The 24,266-nt window shown below is 48.8% G+C and overlaps 1 protein-coding gene across 13 annotated transcripts in view; it reads left to right on the top strand.

Annotated features, from left to right (window-relative positions):
- The window catches only part of SRRM4 (serine/arginine repetitive matrix 4), a 508,596-nt gene extending 488,903 nt beyond the window's left edge, over window positions 1-19,693 (top strand). For 12 of the 13 annotated variants that reach the window (XM_070475279.1, XM_070475274.1, XM_070475273.1 and 9 more), the window contains 5 exons: window positions 4,061-4,365; window positions 6,982-7,185; window positions 10,080-10,190; window positions 11,079-11,219; window positions 13,429-19,693. In XM_070475279.1, the coding sequence (XP_070331380.1) occupies window positions 4,061-4,365; window positions 6,982-7,185; window positions 10,080-10,190; window positions 11,079-11,219; window positions 13,429-13,702 (1,035 nt within the window). In that variant the 3' untranslated portion in view covers window positions 13,703-19,693. The remainder of the gene's footprint in view (window positions 1-4,060; window positions 4,366-6,981; window positions 7,186-10,079; window positions 10,191-11,078; window positions 11,220-13,428) is intronic. The other variant, XR_002310702.2, reaches the window with a different exon arrangement.
- Window positions 19,694-24,266: the final 4,573 nt, after the last annotated feature.

The raw sequence follows: 24,266 nt of genomic DNA, 5'->3' as shown, positions 1-24,266 counted from the left end.
AGGCTCTGGAGTTAAACCCCCCTGACTCTCCATTTGTCAAGCCAGCTATGAAAACAGACATGAGGCTGCTTCAGTCCAGAGAAAGGTGTATCTTTTTTCTAATTTGTCTGACCAGAAGGGGCACCATTTTCGATTTCCTGACCCAGGAGGAACACCATTCTAGCACCCAAACAAAGTCAGTGCATGGGCCAGCAGCCCTGTTGAGTGCAAGAGACCAGATCCAGTTCATATTTTAACCTGACCTCCCAGAATAGCAGAAGGTGGCAAAGGAAGTAAAGAGACCCAGCACTGCTTGTCTCATCTGGAAGGCTCCTCAGGTCTGGAGCTTCTCACCTTAGCCTGGAGCTTACGCTGTTGAGCATCTGTAGACTCTTGCTTTCTCTGAGATTGTAGGCCCAAGGATGGCTGGGAGGAAAAGCTTTCCTTCTCTCTGCCACTGACCTGGACCTAAAACTTGATTATAGAGGTTCTCTGCAGCTTACATGCCTAGCCCTGAGCTGGTCTCAAGACCCCAACTTTCAGCCCATCCAGATAGAGACAGGTAATTATCCTACCCAGTAACAGTGCTGTAGCAGACAAAAGTCACTCATTTTTGAATGAGTGAATGGATGAGTGAAAGAATGAATGAAATAGAGAGTTTTGTGTTATCCTGGCCTGGGACTCAGAGAAGGTTTTCAAGAGGAGGTGATATGTAAACTGGAGGATGAATAAATTTATCCATGTGAAGTAAGAAACAGGGGGAAAATGTTCTAGGCAGAGGAAATGGCATGTGCAAATGGCCTGAGGTTGGGAAAGCAAGATGTGGTGGCAAAACCAAGAAAACTTCCCAATTGATTGCCTTAAGGTTGTACAAACCAAAATTGGGGAGGGGCTGTATGGAAGAGATGAGGTTTTTGAAGGACACAGGATTGGGTTGTAAAGGACACTGTCATGCATGTCAAAGAATTTAGATTCATCCAAAGAAATGGGACTTTTAAATAAGCAGAAGAGGTTGGTATTTTCAGCATAGGGTCAAGTTAGTGAAGACATTTCAGTAGCACTTTTATCTCTGTTTTCTGGCAATGATAGAAAAGCATGATGCCTTATACAGTTCTCAGTTCTGTTACATGTGGATAGTGGTCAGGTGGAGAGACTGAAAGTGTCACTGTGAGCTCAGTGTATGGGATTGAGAACGTGAAAAAGGCAAGGTCCCTGTCTATATCCATTAGCCTCAAGGGGCCTTACTTTCAGGAAGTCCTTCTCCCTGGGTACTCATGATGCACCAGGACATATGCTTTGAAATTAGTAGTCAAAGTGGAAACGAGTACCTGAGCGGACAAAAGCCCGGCCTGGATGCCTCCAGGTAGCAAGCCACAAGATAACGAAATCCATTATATTCATAGTCCAGCCTGGCTTCCTTCAGGAAGGGTTTACCTGAATCACTTGTGATACACTGGCTACCAAACACTTATCATCTCTGAGGCAAAGATTCCATGACCCCAGACCAAACCCCAGGTCCCAGGTCCCAGGGTCCAACTGCCTTGTGTGATGCTTTCTCATTCCTGACAGAGGTGGTGGAAATACACATGTAACCATTGAACTCACAGAGGTGGTAAAGATTTGGCATCCAACCTGCAAACCAGAAGACAGAAAGGAGCTGAATGGAAAAGGGGTCTTTACATTAATTTTAAAAGAAATCTCACACTAGAAAGCCCCACTTGGGCAACCTTATTTTAAGATCCCTTGTCCCAGAGCAAAACTAGCCAGATTGTCAAATGGGAAGTGGCAGCTGCACTGGGTGAAAGTTGGTAAAGCTGGACCATCACCTTGTCGGTGTGCAAAGCCTCCTGGGAGAATCTGCAAAGGAAGTTCTGCCTCCCCAACTCCAGGAGCTGATATCCTGAGCTGGTGGAGCCATTGCTATTATTCTCACTGTTCCAATGTCTCTGTATCTCACCCTCATGACCAGTTGCTGAGAAGACAGAAATATTTCCTTAAGAAATCCCTAGAGCCCCCCTTCTTTAGGCTCAAAGTTCATAGGAGAAACTGGGTGGGGGAAGCAGGCTTTTGATGGTGAGATCTGTGCTAATACTTGCAGGGCATGGGACAAGAGTAGAGAAGAAGAAGCCACACACTAAATGTTTTTAAATCAAGACAGCAAACTTAGATGAAGTATGTTCTCCTATCTTGGCAAACATATCTTTAAAATGATCGGGAGAGTCAGATTTGGATTTAGGGCCTCGGACCCCTCGGAGTGCCAGACCACAACATGACAGTGTGGAGAGAATCTGCCCCAACACCCTGGTCCCTCCTCCCCCCACATCTTGCTTCATCACCATGACAGACCTCTCACACATGCACATGGACACCTCAGTCCGAACATCCAAATTCCATTCAGATAGCCATGTTTGGACCTATAAATGTGCACACTTGAAGCATGGTCTATCCCTGGGAGAATAGATCATGGAGAGCCTGAAGACACCCTAGAAGGGGACTCAACGGCCATTTAAACAGAGAATTCTGGGACTTAAGGTCTCCAGAAACTAATCTCAAGGAAAGGTTTCCAGGTAGCCCTGCAGATTTCTCGACCTATGGGAATGGTTGTCACTGGAGGAGATCCAGGCAGAGGTTCCTCTTGCCCACAGCTAAGCGTGGTATATTGATAGGGACCGATCCAACTGTGTCATCTGAGCTGTAAGACTGGTCTGAGTGTTTAAAGAAAACCATCCGTTATACTTCTAAACACTCTATAGCCTTCCCAAGGGCTGGCTCTCCTCCATCACCTCCTTTACTTCTTCATCTGCCCTAGATTAGCCACACCCAGGATTCTGGGGACCCTTCTGCATTCCCAGTCACCCCAAAGCCAAATCTCCAAGCCCTTCCCAAAGCCATTTGTTACAAGCACACCCTCCCTGTGCCCCGCCCCCCATCTTGACATCTCAGATTGATGCGAACTCTAGCCACCATCTGCGTTGTCAGCAAGGGTTTCTTGATCCAACTTGGGCGTTAAGGGACTGACAAGGTTAGTGTTGATGGCTTGAGGTCCCCTTACTGAGAAAGCCAACCAGAAGTGATGCTTCACCTGTCAAGAACACTGAAAACCCAAAGTCCAAAGTTCAGGGCCCAGTGTGAGGATGTACAGAAAGGTGTGTGTTTTTACTTGTCATTTGCGACTCTAATGATGGACTCACCTTGCCCGCTCTTCCCTTTCTCTTACACCTTACCTACCTACTAAAGGAGGAGTTCTTGCTTGGTAAGTGGATATAATCCGCAAAGACATGAGAGAATTTATTAGAAGCCACTCGAGAGCCTTAGCTACCTTCTCCAGGGGGAAAGGACACACGCAAATATCCGTAGAGAGCTTTTTTTTTGTTTGTTTTCAGTCAGACAATTTGACTTCCATTTTTTTGTCCCCCCACCCTTTCTTTTCCCCTTTAGTTGAAAACTACTAAAATATCATTTTGTGACCTTGACTTTATATTAAAAAAAAAAACCCTCTCATCTTTATTTCATTTCTTTTCCCCATGTGATATTTGTTTAGGGTTCTATTTGGGCAACTTTTTCTTTAAGAAAAAAAAAAGTCAAATTCATTGAAGATTTTGTTGACATTTAAAATTTTGGCTTTATCTCCTTTTGTCGTTTTTATGTTTCAAGATGTATTTTTTCAGGCCCATAGCTTCCTTTCTTTCCCCCTACCTTTCTTTATTTTTATTGTTGTTTTAGGTTAAGGGTGTTTACACACACCCCCTTTCTTTTAAGTTGTCTCTTTTGTTTGAGTTAATTCATTAGAAATTTTGTATAATTTCCTTTTTCTTTTGTTTAATCTGGATCGCATGCTTTTTCTCTGCATGATACCTAAATCTTCCAGTTATCCTAGCAGGGGGTTTAAAAAAAAAAAGATCTCCTTTCTGTGGTATTCTTTCAGGAATTTGTGCTTTTGTTTTTTGGCGTCCCTTCTTTCCTCTCCTCTCTCTCTTTCCTTTCGTTACAGTGCATCATGATGGTAAACATTTCTTGGTTATTTAGACGCAACCCACAGGCCCGGCACTCAGCAGTGTCCAACGGGTCTTTTTGCTTTCAGATCACTGGGTCGGGGTCTGCTGCTGACCTCTTTACCAAAACAGCCAGCCCGCTCACCACCTCCCGAGGACGCTCCCAGGAGTATGACTCAGGCAATGACACCTCCTCGCCACCCTCCACGCAAATCAGTTCAACCAGGTCTCGGGGTCAAGAGAAGGGGAGCCCCAGTGGGGGCCTAAGCAAGAGCCGGGACCCCAACAGTGGAAACACCTCTGATTCAGGGAACTCCTTCACCACTTCCTCACCCCAGAACAAGGGGGCCACTTTGGAGAACCTCTCCCCCACCAGCAGGGGCAGAGAGTCAAGGTCAGTGCACCTGGATGGGAGGAGGGGTCCTGACTGAGCTCCACCATCTCAATCTCTAACCTGGCACTGCACCACCCCCCCCACACACACACACACTCCAAGCCAGGAGACTTTTATTTGCAAAAGAGAGACAAATTAGCATAATTTGGGGGGGGGGGAACCAGGGATATCAGCTTCAGGTATAGCTGGATCCAGGGTCTCAAAAATGTGTCATTGAGAAATTGCCTTTCCCATTACTTCTCTCAGCTCTGCTTCCCCCCTCTTGGCTTTATACTCAAGCAGATCATCCCAAAGAATTGGCAAATATGCCATCCAGTTAACATCCTGTCGATCTAGCTAGCCAATGGAAGGGAAATGCCTCTTTTCCCAAAATTTCAGCAAACTATCAAGGCAAATCCCCATTGCCTCTGCTTAGTCCAGCTTGTTCACCCAAGACCAAACACACTGCCCAGAGGATGCTGTGTTCTTGGCTAGAATTTGTCGCATGCCACCATCAGAGCTAATGAATCTTCCTGTGTACAGTAAAATTGAAGAAAGTCTGGTTCTCTGAAGGGAAAGCAGGGTACTGTTAATCAGGAGGAGGAATGGAAGTTGGGAAGGAAAACAAAAGATGTCAATTTTATCAATAATTCCAGGAGAAAGTCTTAACGTTAACTCACTATCATTTAAAAATATACCACAGTATTTACTTTAAAGCTATTATGCCAGAAATACTGAGAATAGCAATAACAACAACAGTAACAGAAACTATTATTTATGGAGCCCTGACTAAATGCTAGGTATTATGCCAGGTGCCTTCCACAGATAATCTTCCTAAACTCCTTCTACAACCTTTATGGGATAGGTACTATTATAACTTTCTTTTAACTAATGGGGAAACTGAAGCTCAGAATAGTTAAGAAACTCAGTTAATAAGGGCTGGTGCCAGGACTGAAAACACAGATTTGTGTCTCCAGAACTGGAGTTAAGCCTGAACAGCATCTAGCAGGTACCTGCTTAATCTGATCTACATGGACAGCAGGATTCAATAATTTAGACCCAAACTTTCACTATGAAATATAAATGATATTTAAATCCATGGCTATTTATGTCATGTCAGCTATGAGCAGAGGGCCGAGTGGAAGAGACATCAGTTCTAAATCAGGGGAACCGTAGACAGTAAAAGCGGGGGCTGGCAAGGGAGCAGGGGCATGCGCTTCAGAGCTGGACAGATCAGGATTTGAGACTCTGGGTGGCCATGAGCAAGGAACTCGCCCTTCTGAGTCTTCTCTGTAAATAAGGGGTAATAATAGTACCAACTTCCTAAGGTTTTGGGGGGAATAAATGAGATGATGCTTGTGAAGCACCCAGGATGCTAAGAGGCTCAGCATGTTTATTCCACAGCTGTTTATTGATGACCTAGGACATAATGTCTCAGGCTCTGTCCTCGGTGCTGAGATACAGTGTCCAGAGAGACATGAGTTCTGTCTCCAGAAAGCTTGGTGTCTGGCAGAGGGAGATAACAATTACAAGGCCAAGCAAGCCATCTAGGGGTGGGGGAGGCATTGGGGCTGGGGGTTGTGCTAACACATTGGGGTGACACAAGCAAACTGAAGGGAGTCAAGAAGCCTGAAGCCATGAGCAGGAGCGGTCAAACGAAGAGGAAAGGGAACAGGCTCCAGGCAGTGGGGATGTTCTACGGCATGCAGACAAGGAAGGGAACAGGACTATTCCAGGAGAAACCAGTAATCCATTGTGACTGCAGTCAAGAGAGGAAAGTGGCAGAGCTGAGACGAGGGTGAGCAGGGGCTGGGTCATGATGAAACCATATTAATGTGATTTGAACTTGACCCTTGACCCAACCCAAATGAACATGTCCTTACTAAGAACCAACAGGAATCCAGCATGGCTCTAGGCAAGGTGAGGATATGACAGGACCCTGTCCTTTGTGTGAGTGTGAACAAGCCTCTACCCTTCTTTAGGTTTCCATTGCCCCATCTACAAAGTGGGCTACACCAGTTTCCCGAACTTAAATCAGCCAGTTTTTGAGTTGTTCCATATCCAGGTACTTCTGTTACTTTTATTTACTTTAATAAACTCACTTTTTAATACAAGGAAACTTATAGTACTATCTTAAATAGAAAATTTTTATCTCTTGTCCTAATAGAAGGCACCTGTGAAAATACATATGATTAAAACAAAATATTTAATTTTAGTTAGTTACAGTTGCCTACCCAAGGTTCTGAGTCTCAGTCCTCCTCTCTCTCTTTGCAAGTGTAAAAAGAGATAGTAAAAACCCACTAGTACCCAACCCAGGCTTTCTTATTAATATAATCAGAGGGACTGAAAAAGATAGGAGAGAAACTAAACCTTGCACTGTGGGATTTGATCACACCCACCCTGCCCCCTCCCCTTTGGTGTGTTTTCTACTCTATCTCCACTCCTCTAACATCTGTGGTCTGGGAAATCTTTCCAGAGGTAGTAAGAGGGGGAAAGGTGGGCCGGGGGGGGGGGGAGGCAGGGGTGCAGGTTGCAAGAGCATCACAGCCAAGGCAAAGGTAGGGAAGTAAGCATCAGCTCAAGACGCCCCCAGACCAGTGGGCAGGCCAGTGCTAACAGTGGTTCTCCCCCATGCAGAGGATTTCAGTCACCATGTCAGGAATGCACCGAGGTGAAGAAGTCCAATTTGGTCCCATCCACAGCCCGGAGCTCCCCCATGAGAGGGTGCTCCCGAAGCTCCTCCTACGCCAGCACACGCTCCTCCAGCCACTCCTCCCGATCCCCAAACCCCAGAGCCTCCCCCAGGTACACCAGGAGCCGATCCACCTCCTCTGGGAAAAGGTGAGTGCAGTTTTGACCTGGACTCCAGCTAGCTAGGTTAACTAGAGATGTCCTTTGACCCCCAAGGAACAGGAATGGAACAGATTTGAGTTCAAATACCCATTCTCTCCATTACTAGCCGATGGCCTTGGGTGTCAGTTAACCTCTCTGATCCTTAGTTTCCTCCTCTACTGAAATGAAAACTGTAATATATCTTACCCTGAAGGGTTGTCCTGAGGACTATTAAACACTTCAATCAATGCTTAGAACATAGTATCAGTTTTGATTGTTGCTATTGTCATGAGGATCCACTCATGTATCAATTATCTTCTGCTGCATAAAAGTTGCCCCCAAGGCATCCCTGGTGGTCCAGTGGTTAAGACTCTGTGCTTCCACTGCAGGGGGCACAGGTTCCATCCCTGGTTAGGGAACTAAGATCCCACATGCCATGGAGCACAGCCCCCCCCCCCCCCCACCAAAAAAATGCCCCCAAATGTAGCATCCCTATCAGTGAGTTTTTACTTCATTCCTGATTCTGTGGGTCAGCAGTTTGGGCTGGACTCAGCTGAGTGGTTCTTCTATTCCGTCTTGGGTTCACATATGTGTCTTACATCAGCTGGTGGGTTGGCTGGAGGCTGGCTTGTTTGGATGACCCCAGCTAACTCATCTCTGTTCCATGTGGCCTCCCATCTTCTAGCAGGTTTGTCTGGGCTTGTTCACGTGGTGATGGCAGGGTTCCAAAAGACAGCAGTAGTATGCAAGTCCTTGGCTTGGAACAAGCATGATCTCTTCAGCCATTTCCGTAGCCACTGCAAGTCACAAGACCAATCCAGATAGATACAAGGGATGCTCCTCTTAGTGGGAGGAACTGCAAAGTCATCTTGCAAGGGGCATGGATACAGGGAGAAGAACTGTGTCCATCTTTGCATTTTATCACTCAATTCCAATAACCATTGGTTATTACTTGATTTTCTCATGTGGAATAATGATATAGCAGAATGCAGAGACATGAGATCTTGGGAATTGGAAGAGTGCATCCAATCTAATCAACCCACGGCTTAATGGAGTCCAGTGTCCCTCTGCAAACAAGAACTTCCAACAGCAGCCAGACTGTTCCTCTGTTGCAACCATATAATCAAAACACAGTTACTTATATAGGTGTTTACCTCAAGACCAGTTCAGAGTAAGAGGGCAAGGGATTCAACATGATAGTGACATAAATAGAAGAAAAAATCAGGCAAAGTGGAAAATGAAGGAGAGAAATAGAATTAAATCAGGAGGAAGGTTAGCTCCCAATGGCAGGTCCTACCTTTCTGTATAGTCAGCCCTCTGTACTTGGGAGTTTCACATCCCTATTTATGAAAGACCAGTGTATTCAATGTACTCTGCCATTTTATAAAAGGTACTTGAGCATCTACAGATTTTGCTATCTACAGGGGCTCCTGGAACCAGTCCCCCACAGGTACTGAGGGATGACGGTAGTCACTATGGGGGTGTGCTGCAAATGTGACTTTAAGCTCCCTGGCAGACAAAAATGGGAAATTGTTCCTTTACGTTATAAATAAAAAAGATAAAAATTGAACTAGTTGCCTGGAAGAGCAGTTATTTCTGATTTTTAAGTATGAAAAATGATTCATCTAGTTCCACAGAAAGAGGACAGTATGTACCACAGTGGATAGAAATGCCTGATATCCTTTCAAAGTATCCAAAACCATGTTTCATCTTCACACTCTTTACTAACATCTCTCAATAAATGGGGAAAGAGCAAGTTGGCAAAAGCAAATTTTCCGGGGGCCACAGCTGGACACTGTTGTCCCAGGAGCTATTCCTTGTCCACACTCGTTTCCTCACCCTGGACAGTATGTAAGAATAGAGTCCCAGAGCGATAGTTATTATGATCACCTAAGAAAGTAGGAAGGGATTAAGGAACACCTAGGTGAGGGCAAGTTAGAGCAAAACTTCTTTTCAAATTGAAAATAGATAGGAGAACTTTGGAGAGTCCCCCCTACTCATCCCTGTGCCCATGGCAGACATTGCTAATCCATCACAGTGCTCTTTCCCACTGAACACAGACATGGCCACATAATCCCTCCCAACCCTAGCAGGAACAACTATCAGATCAAGTCATCAATTGTGAAATGAAAATTACTTGAAAGACTGAGGAAGCAGGGTAGATGTTTCTGGGAAACTGGAGAAACCAAGAGATTGGTTTCTCTAAAAGTGGAAGACATTAGCAAAAGGGAAGAAGTCTGGAAACAGCATAGGTGCTAGTAATTTGGATGCACACAGCATCGTCCAGCAGAAGTCAGGAGCATCTTGTAGCCAAACAGACATGGGTCCAAACCCCTTACCAGCTGAGTGACCTTGAACAAATCACATCATTTCTCTCTGCCTCTGTGTCCCCATCTATAGAATTGGATTGATAACAGAGTCTAACCCTAGGAAGTGCTGAGAATCAAATGGGATAATATACACAAAACATTTAGTTCAAAATCCAGCACATAGTAAAATATATGATAATCGTATAATGATAAACATTTCATGTGTGCTGGCTTTACACCAAGATGCTAAGTAATTTACCCTAATTTACTCATTTAATTGACAATTCTAATTGGGTAAGTACTTTTACCATTTTACAGATCAGAAAAGTGGCCCAGAGAAGTGAAATCACCTACCCAAGGTCACACAGCCACCCAATGGCCAGGATAGGAAGAACTCAATAAAGGGAAGTTGTTGATATTATTATTAACCATTCAAAAGGAAGGGGGTTTCATCCTTAGGTAAGGGCTTGGGTTCCTCCGCCTGACCTCCAGAAATAAAAAGGCCCCGGGGACCAGCTGAATAAAACGCTAGACAGACGGGGCAAGCCCGGCGGAGCTCAACAGGCCCCTCAGCGGCTGTCTCCTCTCCTCCAGGTCCTCCTCGCGCTCTGCCAGCTATTCCTCCAAGTCTGGCAAGAGAAGCCCGACTAGCAGAAGCTCTAGGTCGCGCCGCAGCCCAAGCTACTCCCGCTACAGTCCCAGCAGGTACAGGCCCCACCCCCAGGCACTGACCCCGCCCCTCGAGCTAGGCTCCACCTCCGGCCATGCTCCTTTGCTCAGGTCCAGAATCCGCCTGCAATGCAGGAGAACCCGGTTTGATTCCTGGGCCAGGAAGATCTGCTGGAGAAGGGATAGGCTACCCACTTCAGTATTCTTGGGCTGCAGGAGACCTGGCTTTGATCCCTGGGTTGGGAAGATCCCCTGGAGAAGGGAACGGCTACCCACTCCAGAATTCTGGCCTGGAGAATTTCATGGGGTCACAAAGAGTCGGACACGACTGAGCGACTTTCACTCCCTCACTCACTCCTCTCCCGCATCGTCTCTCTGGAGCATCTCCCTAGCTCTGCTCAGTTCCTCTCCGGTCAAGCCCCGCCCGCTTATGGATGGGAAGGTGACTCAGCATTCTTAGTGGTTCCCTATGTCCTAACCAAGCGACGGTGAGGTCCCCAGAGCTTCCCTGCATCCTCATGTACTTACCCCAAATCCTCAGCCACACCCCGGAATTCATATCCCCAGCCCTCAGCCTCTTCACACACCTAGTACCACCCCACATCCCTATATCCAGAGCCCCTAATTCTCACTTCTTACTCGGCACCTGGGCCCACCCACCTAACCTTCATATCCTGACCCCTGCAATGCCCACCTTCAAAGGCTGACACCCCTCCCCACGCCCAGCTGCACCCCTCCTCAGTAGCCAGTCATCCACGTAGACTCTCCCATAGCTATGCTACCTTCCCTCCGGCCTCCCTGGGAGCCCCAGCGGGGTAAAGTGGGCAGGAGGCAAAGTGGGTGCCCTTCTCCCACACGCTCACACCGAAAAAGCCAGGGCAGCCTCAGCTCCCCAGTAACCACCCCGTCACCGCACCCCTTCAGGGAGCGGAACCCCAAGTACAGCGAGAAGGATTCGCAGCAACGCGAGCGCGAGCGAGCTCGGCGGAGACGTCGGTCCTACTCGCCCATGAGGAAGCGCCGGAGAGACTCCCCGAGCCACCTGGAGGCGCGGAGGATAACGAGGTGAGGCCAGGAGGCCGGGTACCAGCTCCACCTCACTTGCACTCCCTTCCCACCCGCCCACCCGCCCACCCGCTGGAGCCGCCTTTGGGCTGCATTTCAGGACTGTAGGAGCTCAGGGACCTCCCCAACCGTTGAAATGAGGTTTCCGTTCAAAGCCTGGAGCGAGTCAGCACCCCACCACCCAGAGGGCTTGCCAGAGGGGGCGGGGCGGTGGGCGGGGCTAGAATGAGCTGGCAGGTCGAAGGGTGGAGCCGGCCTGAGGAATCGGGTGTGGCCGGAACCTGCGGAAGCTGCCGGAATGCCGCTGGCAGGGCTGGGCCATAGAATGAGGTCCGGCCTTGCAACCCGGCGCAAGCAAGGAACTGAACGCGGACATTGCATGGCCTGGCTCCACCCTTAGACCCACGCGCCCAGGTGCAAGGCTTGAATACAACCGTTGGTAATTATACCCTGAACCAAGGGTAGAGAGGGCGAACAAGATAGTTTAGGTACCAGAAGGGGGTGGGGGAGTGGGATGCGCTAGTGCGTAAGGGGAACACCAGTATTTTGGAGAGGAATCTTGGCTGTGCCACTTTCAGGGTGAGCTGGGAAAGTCTCTTCACCTCCCAGAATCTTAAGTTTTTTCACCCATGAACTACTGGAGGAAATAACTCCTAGAAGTGTCAGAAGAATAAAATGAAAAGAGGCAAAGAGATATGAATGCAATTTATACACTTAAATGCAGCGCACTAGAACCCACTGTGTGCCTTGTGATGGACTGAATGGTCAGACTCCGTGGGTAAAGATTTCTGTAACAGGTAAGGTCTTAAATGAGAAAAGCCCTAGAAGAGAATCCCGAAGTCTGTGAATTCTCAGGCCTTGAAATGGAGAGAATGGCTGAATGCTGCCCTAAAAATGGCTCTTGAAAATTGGTGGGTCTTCCTCCTGATCCTTCAAGGGTCAGCTACTCAGTCCAGAGACCCACAAGGAAAGGAGAATCCTGGCTGCCCATGAGTCCTCCCTGGAGATGACCAGAAGGAGAAAAAAGAGCTTGTGCCCCAGACAGTAAGGCAGGGTAATGGTGTCATCTTCTCAGATGTCTCACTGAACTGCCTGCTTTGGCCTGGCACATATGGTGGGAGTCCTATACTCACTGCCTTGACTTTCAGAGGTATCCTTGGAGTGGACTTGGAGTAAGGCTAAGAAAAAGGGACTGGTGTTTCCAAAGTTCCATACTCAACCCCAAGTAATCCACCTGAGTGAATCCATTCAATGTTTCCCAAGCTTCCATCACCCACCACTTTTGCCTTGTCTGATTAAGTGTACTGCTTACTTAATTTTCTTTAAATAGGTATGCCTTTTTTTTAGGTCCATACATTTATTTCAAAATGAAATGATACACTACAATAAATAGAAAAATCAACCTCTTTTGCCATAAATAGAAGGTTCTAGTAAAAATAGCAAAACAAAACTGTTGCAGGAAGGGGGACCCCTTCCAGGGCCCGAAACTGGGCTCTTGTCTAACACTCGGAAATGAATTGTCTGAGGAGACACATGCTAACAAAGCAAGAGATTTCATTGGGAAGGGCACCCGGGTGGAGAGCACTAGGTAAGGGAACCCAGGAGAACTGCTCTGCCTCATGGCTCACAGTCTCAGCTTTTATGGTGATGGGATTAGTTTCCGGGTGGTCTTTGGCCAGTCATTCTAATTCAGAGCCTTTCCTGGTGGCGCACGCATCACTCAGCCAAGATGGATGCTAGCAAGAGGGATTCTGGGAAGTGGACGGACAGGCAATGTCTCCTCTCCACCTTTCCCGAACTCTTCCAGCTGGTGGTGGCTTATTAGTCCCGTATTCCTTATCAGGATCTCCTGTCATAAAACAACTCATGCAAATGGTTACTATGATGCTTAGCCAGGGTGGGCGGTTTCAATCACTGTGCCTCCCCTAACAAAACTATGATTAAAGTTGAGATGTAGATTCTGTGGCCAGCTGGATGCTCTCTCTGAGCCCAGCCTTGCTGTGTTAAAAAAGCGAGATTATCACTTTTCAAAGCATATCAGCACTAGACTGAGACCAGCTCCTTGATGCTCTCAGGACTGCAAGGGAAGAGTAACAGGATATTTTTCCCCCTAAGGAGCTGGGACTTGTCTCCTGGGACAATGCCTATGCTCCCGGGATTACAGCTGGGAGGAGTCCTGCCCTGACACTTCCCCCTGTGATCTCTGCAGTGCCCGGAAACGCCCCATCCCCTACTACCGGCCCAGCCCCTCTTCGTCCAGCGGCCTCAGCAGCACCTCCTCCTGGTACAGCAGCAGCAGCAGCCGCTCAGCCAGTCGAAGCTACTCCCGCAGCCGCAGCCGGAGCCGCAGCCGGAGCAGGACCCTCACTAGCAGCAGCTGCAGCTCCCGCAGCCCCAGCCTGGGCTCCCGGAGCCGGAGCCGGAGCCGGAGCCGGAGTGGGAGCTACAGCTCGGCAGACAGCTACTCCAGCACGAGGCGCTAGGCCAGGGCCCTCCCGTGAGCCCACTGCCCGTGGGGCCCCTTTCACTCTGGCAGTCTCCCCCACTCCCCGCCCACCCTGCCTTCTCCTTGGTGACAGACAGCACTGAGGGCTCCTAGGCCCTGTCCTCCCTGCTCTCCTGGGGAGGAGGAGAGGAGGGTTTGGGAGCTGCTGGGAGCTTCCACCACACCCTCTGGGGCTCAGCTCGGGCCTGAGCATATGGAGAAGACTACCTTCTTTTGGCACAGAAAAGCCTCAACGGTTTGTAAGGCGCAGTGAGTCCATGACTAAGAAGTTTGGGTCTGGCCAGGAAAATGTAGAGAGAGTTCTGCTAACCCACTGCTGCCAGGCTGCATACCGAAGACCAGTGGTATTTATCACAGCTGCCCTCCTTCTCCTCTCATCCAGTCTCGTGGCTACGCGTGTATGGATCCCCATGAGTCCCGTGGGTGAGGAGTGGGTATTAGAAGAGAGCGGGGCGGTCCAGGTCCAAGAGAGGGGTCAGGAGTTTTAGCTCCCCGCATAGGTCAGAGCAAGTGCTGAAAGGCTATTGGGTCCTAGAAAGGGGGACACGTGACTAGGGGACATGGACACTTCACTTGGTAGTAGCTGTCAGGAGATAGGAGATGGACTCTCTGGTCATGAGCATAGAAGCAAGAAGGAGGGGGGAATAAGTCCACTGCTCCCAGTAGCTCCTTGTGGTCAGGAAGAGGAGCCCAGTAGTTTCTAGCCATGGAGAGGCCGCCAGGCCATTTACACAAAACGCCTCTTGGTGGTCACAGGGACCCTGCGACCTCTGAGAAAGGACACAATGGACAGTCAGGACAGCTTGGTCTGCAACCTCACTTCCCAAGTTTGCCTCGGCCCCAGTAGCTGGCAACAGCTTAATTCCACGGGACCATCTGCTGAACATTCCCCAGTGCCGTGGCCAGCTGCCAGCCCCCAGCGCCAGCCAGTCTGGCCTTACCCTCCAGTTGGCGCCTGCCTGCCCCCTCCCCACTGCCCAGACTGCCGCACCCTGGGTCCTGCCCACTGCATCCAAGCGCCCACTCACCCACCTACCCACCCTCAGCCTAAGTCAGCCACTTTGCCCCTCAGGAATTTTGCCAGGATGGGGCATAGCAGCCCAGGTTTGGGGGAAAGATCCAAATCCAGAGAGTCTAGGGGAAAGGAGGTTGGATGCTCCGAAGCTCCTGCTGGTTTCCAGAGTTCTTAGCAGGTTGGGAAAAGCCCCACCCTCATTTCTGCCCTCACCCCACTCCCCCCAACGCCCCGCCACCCCTGCCCGGGGCTGGGCAGTGAAAGTAAGCTGATCTCCAACACACAAACACCACCAGCTGCTTCACCCACGGAGGGCGCTAAGAACAGGGGCATGAGGGAGAAGATCCTTAAAATAAACTCTGGGGCATCCCCCTCACCAGCTGACTGGCTTTCCGGAGCCTTGCGGGTAAGAGTCCAGTTTGTGGTGGCAACAGCAGCCAGGCAGGGCATGAAGGGAGAGGGTGAGAGGGACAGTCCCCAGCGTTGGAACCTGGGGCTTTGGGAAGCAGAGAACCAAATATTCTTTATCCCTTGTACCCCGAGGAGGGGAAACATTTGAAAAAAAAAAATCCTGTTTCTTAGAAGCAGTGACGTCCTCCTTCCCCAATCTTTCCCATCGTATCAGCCTGTGGGGCCAGAAACTGCCCTGCAATGATCCCGAAAGTCCTTCCTCCACCAGGAGAGGGGAGCCAGGCACCAGGGCAGCAGTGGGGGACCCGGCCTTTCCATGACACCCGCTGGACCAGAACTGGGCCCCGCCCACCAAGACTAATGGATGCCAGCATGGTCACTGCAGAAGGCCTGATGGCAGGTGCCTGGACAGGGGCAGGTGCCCTGGGAGGGCCTGTGCAGCAACTGTAAATAACCCTCTTCCCTGCCCAGGAGCGAACTGGACTCCAGTCTCCCTTCATGGAAACAAAGGCTTTCTGGAGCCACGGAACCTCCTTAGCAGGACAGCAGTGAAAGACCCAAGAGCCCCCGTCCAGACTGCCTTCATCCATGCAATTCTGGGGGACCATTTTTGCCTGGGGCTCCTAGCTAACCTCTTATTTATTTATTTATGTTTATTTATTTATTTATGGGATTCCCTCTGCCTCCCTCTCTTTTTCTCTCAGTTGCCATTAGCAGTATTCAAGTATTTATTTATTTATATGGAGAGGGTGTGTGTATCTGTGTGTGTGTGATATGTGTGTTTGGGGAGGAGGGGAAACTTCTAAAGTATTTTTGTGCATCTCTCTTTTTTTTTCCCCTCATGTCTCTATGGATGGAATTTGAGAGGCTGGATGTGGGTGGGGATGTTTGCCTTTTCCCTGAAAGGAAGAGACTTAGAGCTCTAAGCTTGGAACACACTGGAGGTGGGACAGAAGCACTCAGGCCAAAGATTCATGCCTAAGATTCAGGCCCAAGTCGGGTGAAGTTCAGGCTTGCACCCCAGTCCCCCTGCCTACCAGTTACCTAACTGAAGTACCAAAAAGATGAAAATGGTCAAGAAGCTTATGAGCTAAGGTGCTGACCTGACACTGTAGAGTCACAGCTGACATGGGGGTTAGAATCTAAAGTTAGCACATAAGGCAAAAGCTTCAGTCTAAATCATCTGTGAAAGACCTTTAGGGACGCACCCAGTGTGAGACATGTGCACCTCTGAATCTCACCCTTATTCCAGGGAATATATTAGTGGGTGAGGTCATTTGCTCTTCTGAGCCTAAGCTAAGTGTTTTCATAGAAGTTACACATGCTTCTGAACACCCCCTTAGCTAATTTCTCCCCATCCCCTGTGAGCTCAGGGTTGCCCTAGTGACAAGGTATCAGCCATCCTGAGAGAGAGAGACAAACCCAAAGCAAAAGCCTTTTTCTGTGACCTCAGGAGAGAGCATACTACTATTTCTGAAGTTGGAAAACAAACAAAATGAAAGGAGCAGCCGGAGGTTCCCCACCCCCAACCCCCTTGAGAAGGCCATTCCAAAACCTGTCTTGGGAACCAGGATCCAGAGGTCTTGACCAGCCCTGGCTCTCTCACCCACTAGCAGCTGAGTAGAGAGGGTGCCCGCCCTTTCCAAAGTCACTCTTCACTGCCTTGGCATGGCCAGCTTGCCTGGTCCGGCTTTGGGTTTGGTGAGACTTTTTCAACATCCCTGATTGTTTTCCCTGGCAATGTGACTTTACTCTGCTCTAACCCAAGCAAAGGAGTACCCCTAGCCTGGGAAAGCTTGCAAGAACTTAAATGCCTCCTGGGAGAAAATCTGCCCTTCCCTGTCACTTGGTGTGTTTCTCAAATTTCCTTTACATTTCCTTTCCTTTCCATCCAAAAATAGAACTCTTATTTGGGCACTGGTAAACCTTGTTTAGCCAGCACCCTCACACCTGGCACTGCTGTTTCTGTGCATCCTTCACCCTCAGTACACTTCTGCTTCCAGGGGATGATACAGATGGCCTGAAACCTGCTCATGGTTAGAACTTATTTTAAAAAGTAGTATGGGAAATGGGAGGGAGATGTGGCTTGAGGTCAAACAACATGCAGCCCTTTGATCCTCCTGCTCTGGATAGTCCCTGGATGTGTGGAGCTAGGCAAATTGCTTCCTCTTTCTGGGCCAAAGTTTCCACCTTTGAGAAGTGGAGGAGTTTTTGAGATACAACCCAGAACATTGACCTGAGGCCTGGGCAATTCTTCAAAGACCTAATGAGTTCACTGAGACTTAGAGAAAAAAGGAAAATATCCTCAAACATTTTTAGGAGGTTCTCAATCATGAGAATAAAGCCTAAAAGCAATGTGTGAACTCCCATTAGTGGATTCAGAAAAGTGAATTCAAATCCCCCACCCAACATTCTAGTTGATCCAGGTTGGACTGCATTTCTGCCTCCATCTGTTCCCTTCTTTGAAGGAAAGTCAGTCTTTCAGAAACAAAACACATGAATTGTGATGTTTGAAAGACACGAGGCTCTCAGTCTCAGAGAGCCCCCATCACTTTATTTACCAAGATCCATCTTCCTTTCCCAAAGGCTTTGCTTGAAGAGGTGAATATTTGGGGTGCTCCCAAAGGTTCAAAGTCCATTTTCTTCTTCTCAAGCCTCATTTTTATCTTTTCTTTGCTGTATTCCTTTTCACAAATATTCGAAATAGCCTTACGTGCTTTACCTTCTTTTCCAGCTGAATAGAAAATTGTGTCTGATTTAAAAAAAAAACAAAACAGAATCCTCAAACTACATCCCTTCCATTGGCCAGCGGTGTCCAGCTGAGGACCTTAGGGTAGATACAGTGTCAATCGAGCAATGCTTTGTTGCATCTGCTTCCTTCTCTGCACCCATGGACCAGTGATACCGATGGGGTTGTCATCACCCCTCTGTGCCTGTTGTTTTGCATTATTTTCAGTTTTCCGAGGGTTTGTTGGTTTTGTTTTTTGTTGGTAGTTGTTTTGCATTGTAAATACCATGATGGGGGCCCCTCATCAGAACATGGCTTAATGAATAATTTATTTCCTATTTATTTAGTGGTATTGGGAGAGGTGAGAGACCACCTCTTCTCCGGAAACGTTATTGGAAATCAGTCTGTCTCTTAGCTCCACTGTCTGTGGTGGGGACGTTCTCGCCCAGGTAATGAGTGCTAGAATCACCCGGCAAATTGGAATTGGCGGAAACGGAGGCTTCAGTCATACAAATTAAGCTCAAATGGAACTAAAACACTGGTTATCTCCGGGAAAACCTCATTTAGATGGAAATTAATTGAGGAATGAAATGCCTGTGCACAAACCAACTTCTATTAAAAAGTCACAACTCCTTGAAAAAAAGAGAGAGGGAGCGAAAAAAAGAATGAAAATTGTAATTCCTTTTCTCCGGCCAAGAAAAGCTGTGCCTCATCTTCTAACGAGCTGAGCCAAAGAGACTGGAACAGCATTCTTATGTGGTTCTCTTGCCTATATGTGTCTGTCTGGGTACAATGGAGTGTTCTCCGGCCTCAGTCTTATCATCTGTAAAATGGGTCTTGGCCTAAGTGTTCTTGGTAGGGTGGAGGGAAGGGTTCTAACTCTGAGGCGGTAAGTTCCAGACTGTCAGATGTAGAATCCCTCGTGTCTTCTGCAGACTATAGGTCAAAGGGTCAGAAAAAAATAAAGAAGCAGGGTGTGGACTTACTTTACAGAGTGAGTTGGGAGTAGCTGAGTCCTGGCAGAAACGGGAGACCTCCAGGTTCTGGCACCTGGGGACTTCTGTGGCCTGGTGAAAGCCCTCTGTATGAGCTTGAACTTCTCTCCAAGCCCAATCATCCAGCATATTCAAAGGACAGGCCCGGATGGCTTTGCCATGCTCCGGCTTTCAGACCCCGTGTATTGTGTCAGGCCACATTTTGTGCAGCTGATCAAACCAGCCAGCGAGGCTAGTCATGTTGCTGTGACCCATTTTTCAGGTGAGAAAACTGAGGTCCGGGAAGGGGGCGCTTGACCTGCCCAGGCTCCCTTGAGCTCCGAGCTGCCTGACCCCATGCCTTCCCCTTGTCTCCCCTGGTAGCTCTTTCTTGCCAGGTGTAGGCTGTGAGGAATTCTCTTTGTGCTATATCTTTTCTCTCCTGATCTCCAGCTGTCTCCTTCAGCAGCCATTGGCCAAGGACCCAGTAGAATATACCACAGCAGCCCTGGGAGGGGGCTTGATCCACCCCAGGGCCATTTCTCCACATCAGGGGCTGGAACTCCCATCTGGAAAACCCCAACTTGGGGAACCCACCAGCAGCCCAGCTCAGCCCGAGCAGCCGGCCTCTACCCACCCGCCCACATCGAAGGAGGAGAAGCTGCTCTGTCTGCCGGCATCCTGGGACCCTGTCCTCCACGCAGTGACACAGCCCGTGGCTTGTTTGATATCTGGTGTCCACAGCTAAGCATAACCTTCCTGGGGTTTCTGGCTTTTTTTTCCAGCCTGTACAAAACATGTCTCTGTTCTAATAAAAGGTTCCATGGTATGGTGTTCTCATCCTTGGCCCAGCATCCTCTGTCCACGTGTGGTGCCCAGAATCAGAGGGAGGGTGACAGGGAGGTGGGGACAGAGAAGAGCCAAGCAGCACCTGCCGTGTGTGACACATTGCCCCAGTGCTCACCTTGCTCCCTTCAAGACAAGCCTGTAAGGATTCGGGTTCACACACACATTCATAGCAGCCACCTTTCCCGAAGCCTTCTTAATCTTAGTCTTCGGCACCACCTGTCTTAGGTGTAGGTGTTAAGATCTCTTTTCTACTAAGAGGAAAATGGAGGCCCAGGAAAGCAAAGTCACCAGCCCAAGACCACAGAGTCCATGATAGGATGCAAGTGGACTGACTCCAGACACACCTGTTCTCTGCTCTGCCCCACGGCACATCTGCTCATGAAGTAAGTGGCCAGTTTTCTTTGGTAAAAGTGTTTCTCTGAGGTCTTCACAGTCAGGAGGAAGCTCAGTCCGGGGCACAGATATGGGAGTCCAAAGACCTGGATTCTAACCTGGACCCTAGTGGGATGCCAGGGAGCAAGGGCCACACCCCACTGGGCCTTGGGTTATTCATCTGTAAAACAGCGACGGCAACAGCGAGCTCCCTGGGCTGCTCTGAGAACCAGATGGAATAGTGGTGCTAAGAAAACAAAATAACAGGCTGAGTCCACAGGAAGCACAATGCTGGTGAGCATGATGACTTTTCTAAATCGAGTCTGAGTTATGGAAGGGACTCAGAAAGACAGCCTAAAGTAGCCTGCTCAGAACAGCGGGGCCCCCAAGACCAGTGGAGGCCTCCAGAAATGTTCTCACTGTCCCATGTGAAAGTTTCTTGCCATAGAAAACAGGTGTTGAAAACACTCACAGGGCAGCCAGGTGAGGAAGTGGACAGAGCTGGGACTCTGGGGAGCCAGGAAGGCCAATGCACAGTTGCCATAGAGAAATCTCAACTCAGGGCTGCCACGTCTCTCAATTTATCCAGAGAAGCTGAATTTTTAGATTGAATTTCCTGATTTTTAAAATGTTCAAAACTCATTCCTTTTTTCAAATACTATGTGGGTCCAAAAAAATTGTGTACATGCACACACACACACACACACACACACACACACACAGATAATATCATCCCAGAATAACATCCCAGGGGCCAGAGAGGAGGATGTGACTCAGCCCCACCTTCACTCCCACCCCCAGGGCCACTGGGAGATTGTTTCAGCCCCTTGTTTACACATGAGTGGGTTATTAATTAGCTCAGGAGGAAAGATCAAACAAAACAGGCTACCACCACCCCTCCAGAAATCTCCCTCGGGAATCTTAGATGGGACTACCTCCCTGGGGAAGATTCAAAACTATCACATTGAAAAAGACACATAGATGTACAGAAAAGACTTTTGGACTCTGGGAGAAGGCGACGGTGGGATGTTTAGAGAGAACAGCATTGAAACATGTATATTATCAAGGGTGAAACAGATCACCAGCCCAGGTTGGGTGCATGAGACAAGTGCTCGGGCCTGGTGCACTGGGAAGACCCAGAGGGATCGGGTGGAGAGGGAGGTGGGAGGGGGGATCGGGATGGGGAATACATGTAAATCCATGGCTGATTCATGTCAATGTATGGCAAAAAACCATTACAATATTGTAAAGTAATTAGCCTCCAACTAATAAACATAAATGGGAAAAAAAAAACTATCACATCACATCACCACTCCCTGCCCTGCCACCCTCTGCCCCCACCATCCACACTGATTTCCTTCTTCCCAAACTGGCTTGGTTAAGGCAACCACCAGTGTCCTCTTTTGAGGCTTCATCAATAAATAATTATAATAATTATTATTATTACTTTTTATGGATCAATTATCATGTGCCAAGCCCTTTGCATACCTTAGCTTGTTTTTTGCTAACTATCCCATTTAGCCTCATTTGACAGAGCAGAAAATTGAGGCTCAGAGAGAGAAGTTCATGTAGCTAGTGGATGTTTGAACCGAGGTCTGTGGGCTCCGGGACCATTTCTGCTGCACCTCTCTGCCTAAGAAGGTATGAACTGCATCAACTTGGAGCTAGCCCCCTCTACGGGCCCCTGAAAACTTTTTCCAGAAAACACGTGTGCCAGGAGGTGGCCAGCCCTGGAGGGCTTTACCCTTCTGTCTGTGTTCTGACTCCCAGTTTTGGGTTACGGGAACCCTTGAGTTTGTTCTTCCTAAAATCGGCCTGAACAGGCACCCCACCCCATCCTAGTCTCCAGGGGGGACAGCCCTGCTTCCACAAGCACTTCTCCTTCAGGCGAGGTTGGCGACTGCCCAGGGATGGAGCAGAGGCTGCGTCTACCCTAACCTGCAGCCTCAGGGGCACACAGAGCCCTTCCACTGGGTGAAGGCACTCAGACAAGCAGGGGCTGGGGGCAACCCAGAAAACAAAACTTCCCAAGAAGCAGGGGCCCCTAGCTTGCCTCATGACCTTAGCAAATCAAGCCGTTTCTGGACTCTAGTTACCCCACCTGATTTGGCTTAGAGCAGTGGTTCTCAGTCCTGCGTCCACACCTGTGACCTTTATCAAACTACCCACACTTGAGTCCCGACTCTCACCCCAAATAAGAATCCCTGAAAGTGGTTGCCCATTAGCAGTCTTTTTAAAGGGTTCCCAGGTCATTCTACTACGAAGCCAGGGTTGAGAACCACTGAGTCAGATGGCACCTAAAATGTCGCCCGCCCACCAGATCTGACATCCTGAGTGCGGAGCGAGCTGTCATGGGAACAGAGAAGTCAGGCCGCAACGCTCACTCTCGTCGAGGACCTGCTCTGTGCCAGGCACGATGCCAAGCGCTTCACGGGCATCGACACAAATGCCTCATGTGATTTCATCTTCACATCCTTATGAGGTGTGTACTATTTTAGGCTGATTTTACAGATGCAGAAACTGAGGCGCAGTCAGGCAACCTTGGATCACACGGCTAGTAAGTGGCACATGCTGGACGCTAGAATGAGGGTGAGTTCAAAGCGACACCTAAAACAGCCTTGGAGATTCAAGGAAGGCATCCCAGAGAAACTGACATCTGGGCTAAAGCCTGGGAAGTGAGTGGAGTTGGCCAGGTCAGAAAAGGGGCCCAAGAGAGAGGAGGAAGGGGCTGGGATTGCAGGCAGGAGCAAGTGCCTGGGTGCGGGAGCGGGCGGAGGAGTGACCTCACCTGCCTAAAGTCGGGCTCTGTCCCTGCCTACCCTTGCATTCCTTCCATAGCGCTATTACTATCTGTAACAAGTGTGTTTACTTGTTTACATGATCACCGTCCGTCTCCAAGAGGTCAGAAGCCTTGTCTACCTCATTCATCCCCCTCTCCTGTATGCCCCGCAGGGAGTGCCAGGCCGGTCCCTGGCTGGCTGCCATAAGGTTGAATCTGCTTGGGGTTGCCAGCTCTGTGCCTTACCCTTCCAATTCCCATGCATTTTCAAGCTGGTTAATTTTTACTTCGTGTGGGGTCGGGGTGGATGGGGAGTGAGGCTAGGACAAAAGCGGCAACATGTCCCACACAGGGGGCCCTGTGCACATGCTGCCCCCACTAGGGGCTGTGTCCCTCGCTGGGAGCGAGGGGAGACAGCACGGGCTGTGAGGCAGACAGATGTGGGCGCCTACTCTTCACCCAGCACCGTGCGAGCCTCTGGGGTGTAAGTCCTGGGATGGAATGAATGGTATATTTTTAAAAGGCAGTGGTTGAGAGTGAGGACTTGGGAGTCAGAAAGACCTAGATTTGAGCTTGACTCCGCTACTTCCTAGCTGTGTGTTTCTGTGTAAGTGACTTAACCTCTCTGAGTGTCAGGTTCATCACGTTTCCAATGGGGATAATGCAAGTGTCAGTATCATAAAAGTGCCATGGAGATGCATAGAGGTGAGGCATGTAAGCACATAGCCCAGGGCTTGATTGAGTTAGTGTCACTGTTATTGATCCTAAAAGTGTTGGGGGTTGGGGACAGGCTGGCTGAGTTGCCTAGATACCCTCACGATAAGTCTCCAAGAGGGTTCTGGGTCACCTTGGCAAAAGCTCAAACAGCCTCTCTTCTCACCTTTCATCATCTTGAACACCAAATTCTCAAGAGAGGCACTCCCAGCTGCTGCCCTCCATAAATATCTCCTCCACCTAGAAGAATGCAGAGTCTCCTAAGAACTTGGCAATCTCCCTACATGTATCCCTACCCTGACATTTTGTCAACATTGTATAACAGAGTAGTTCTCACATCCATCCACTAGTAGAAAGACACAGGGCACCATTCAAGCATCTGTACCCAGAGCAACAGAAGTTTCCACTCCTCTGAATCCTGCCTCTAAACCTTCTATAATTATACCAACCTGTGGCCAGGTGACTCAAGGCAGTTTTACTTTTTATCTTTTTTCCTCTTGCCAATAAAACTTGTCTAATGTTTTCTCAAGGTGGAACACTGGGTCCCTTTAACAATCTACTCTGGAATCTAAAACCAAAATAAACAATAGCAACCACATTAAATACATTCACATTGCCAAATGGAATGGGGTTGGAATGAGTGTACACACACAGACACACAGGATGTTTTCTCTGTGGAGTCTCTCTCACCTCAAATCG

This window comes from Odocoileus virginianus, chromosome 12 (assembly GCF_023699985.2).
Source record: "Odocoileus virginianus isolate 20LAN1187 ecotype Illinois chromosome 12, Ovbor_1.2, whole genome shotgun sequence".
NCBI lineage: Eukaryota > Metazoa > Chordata > Mammalia > Artiodactyla > Cervidae > Odocoileus > Odocoileus virginianus.
Note: the sequence above shows the minus strand (reverse complement) of the source record. Positions and strands in the feature narration are given on the sequence as shown.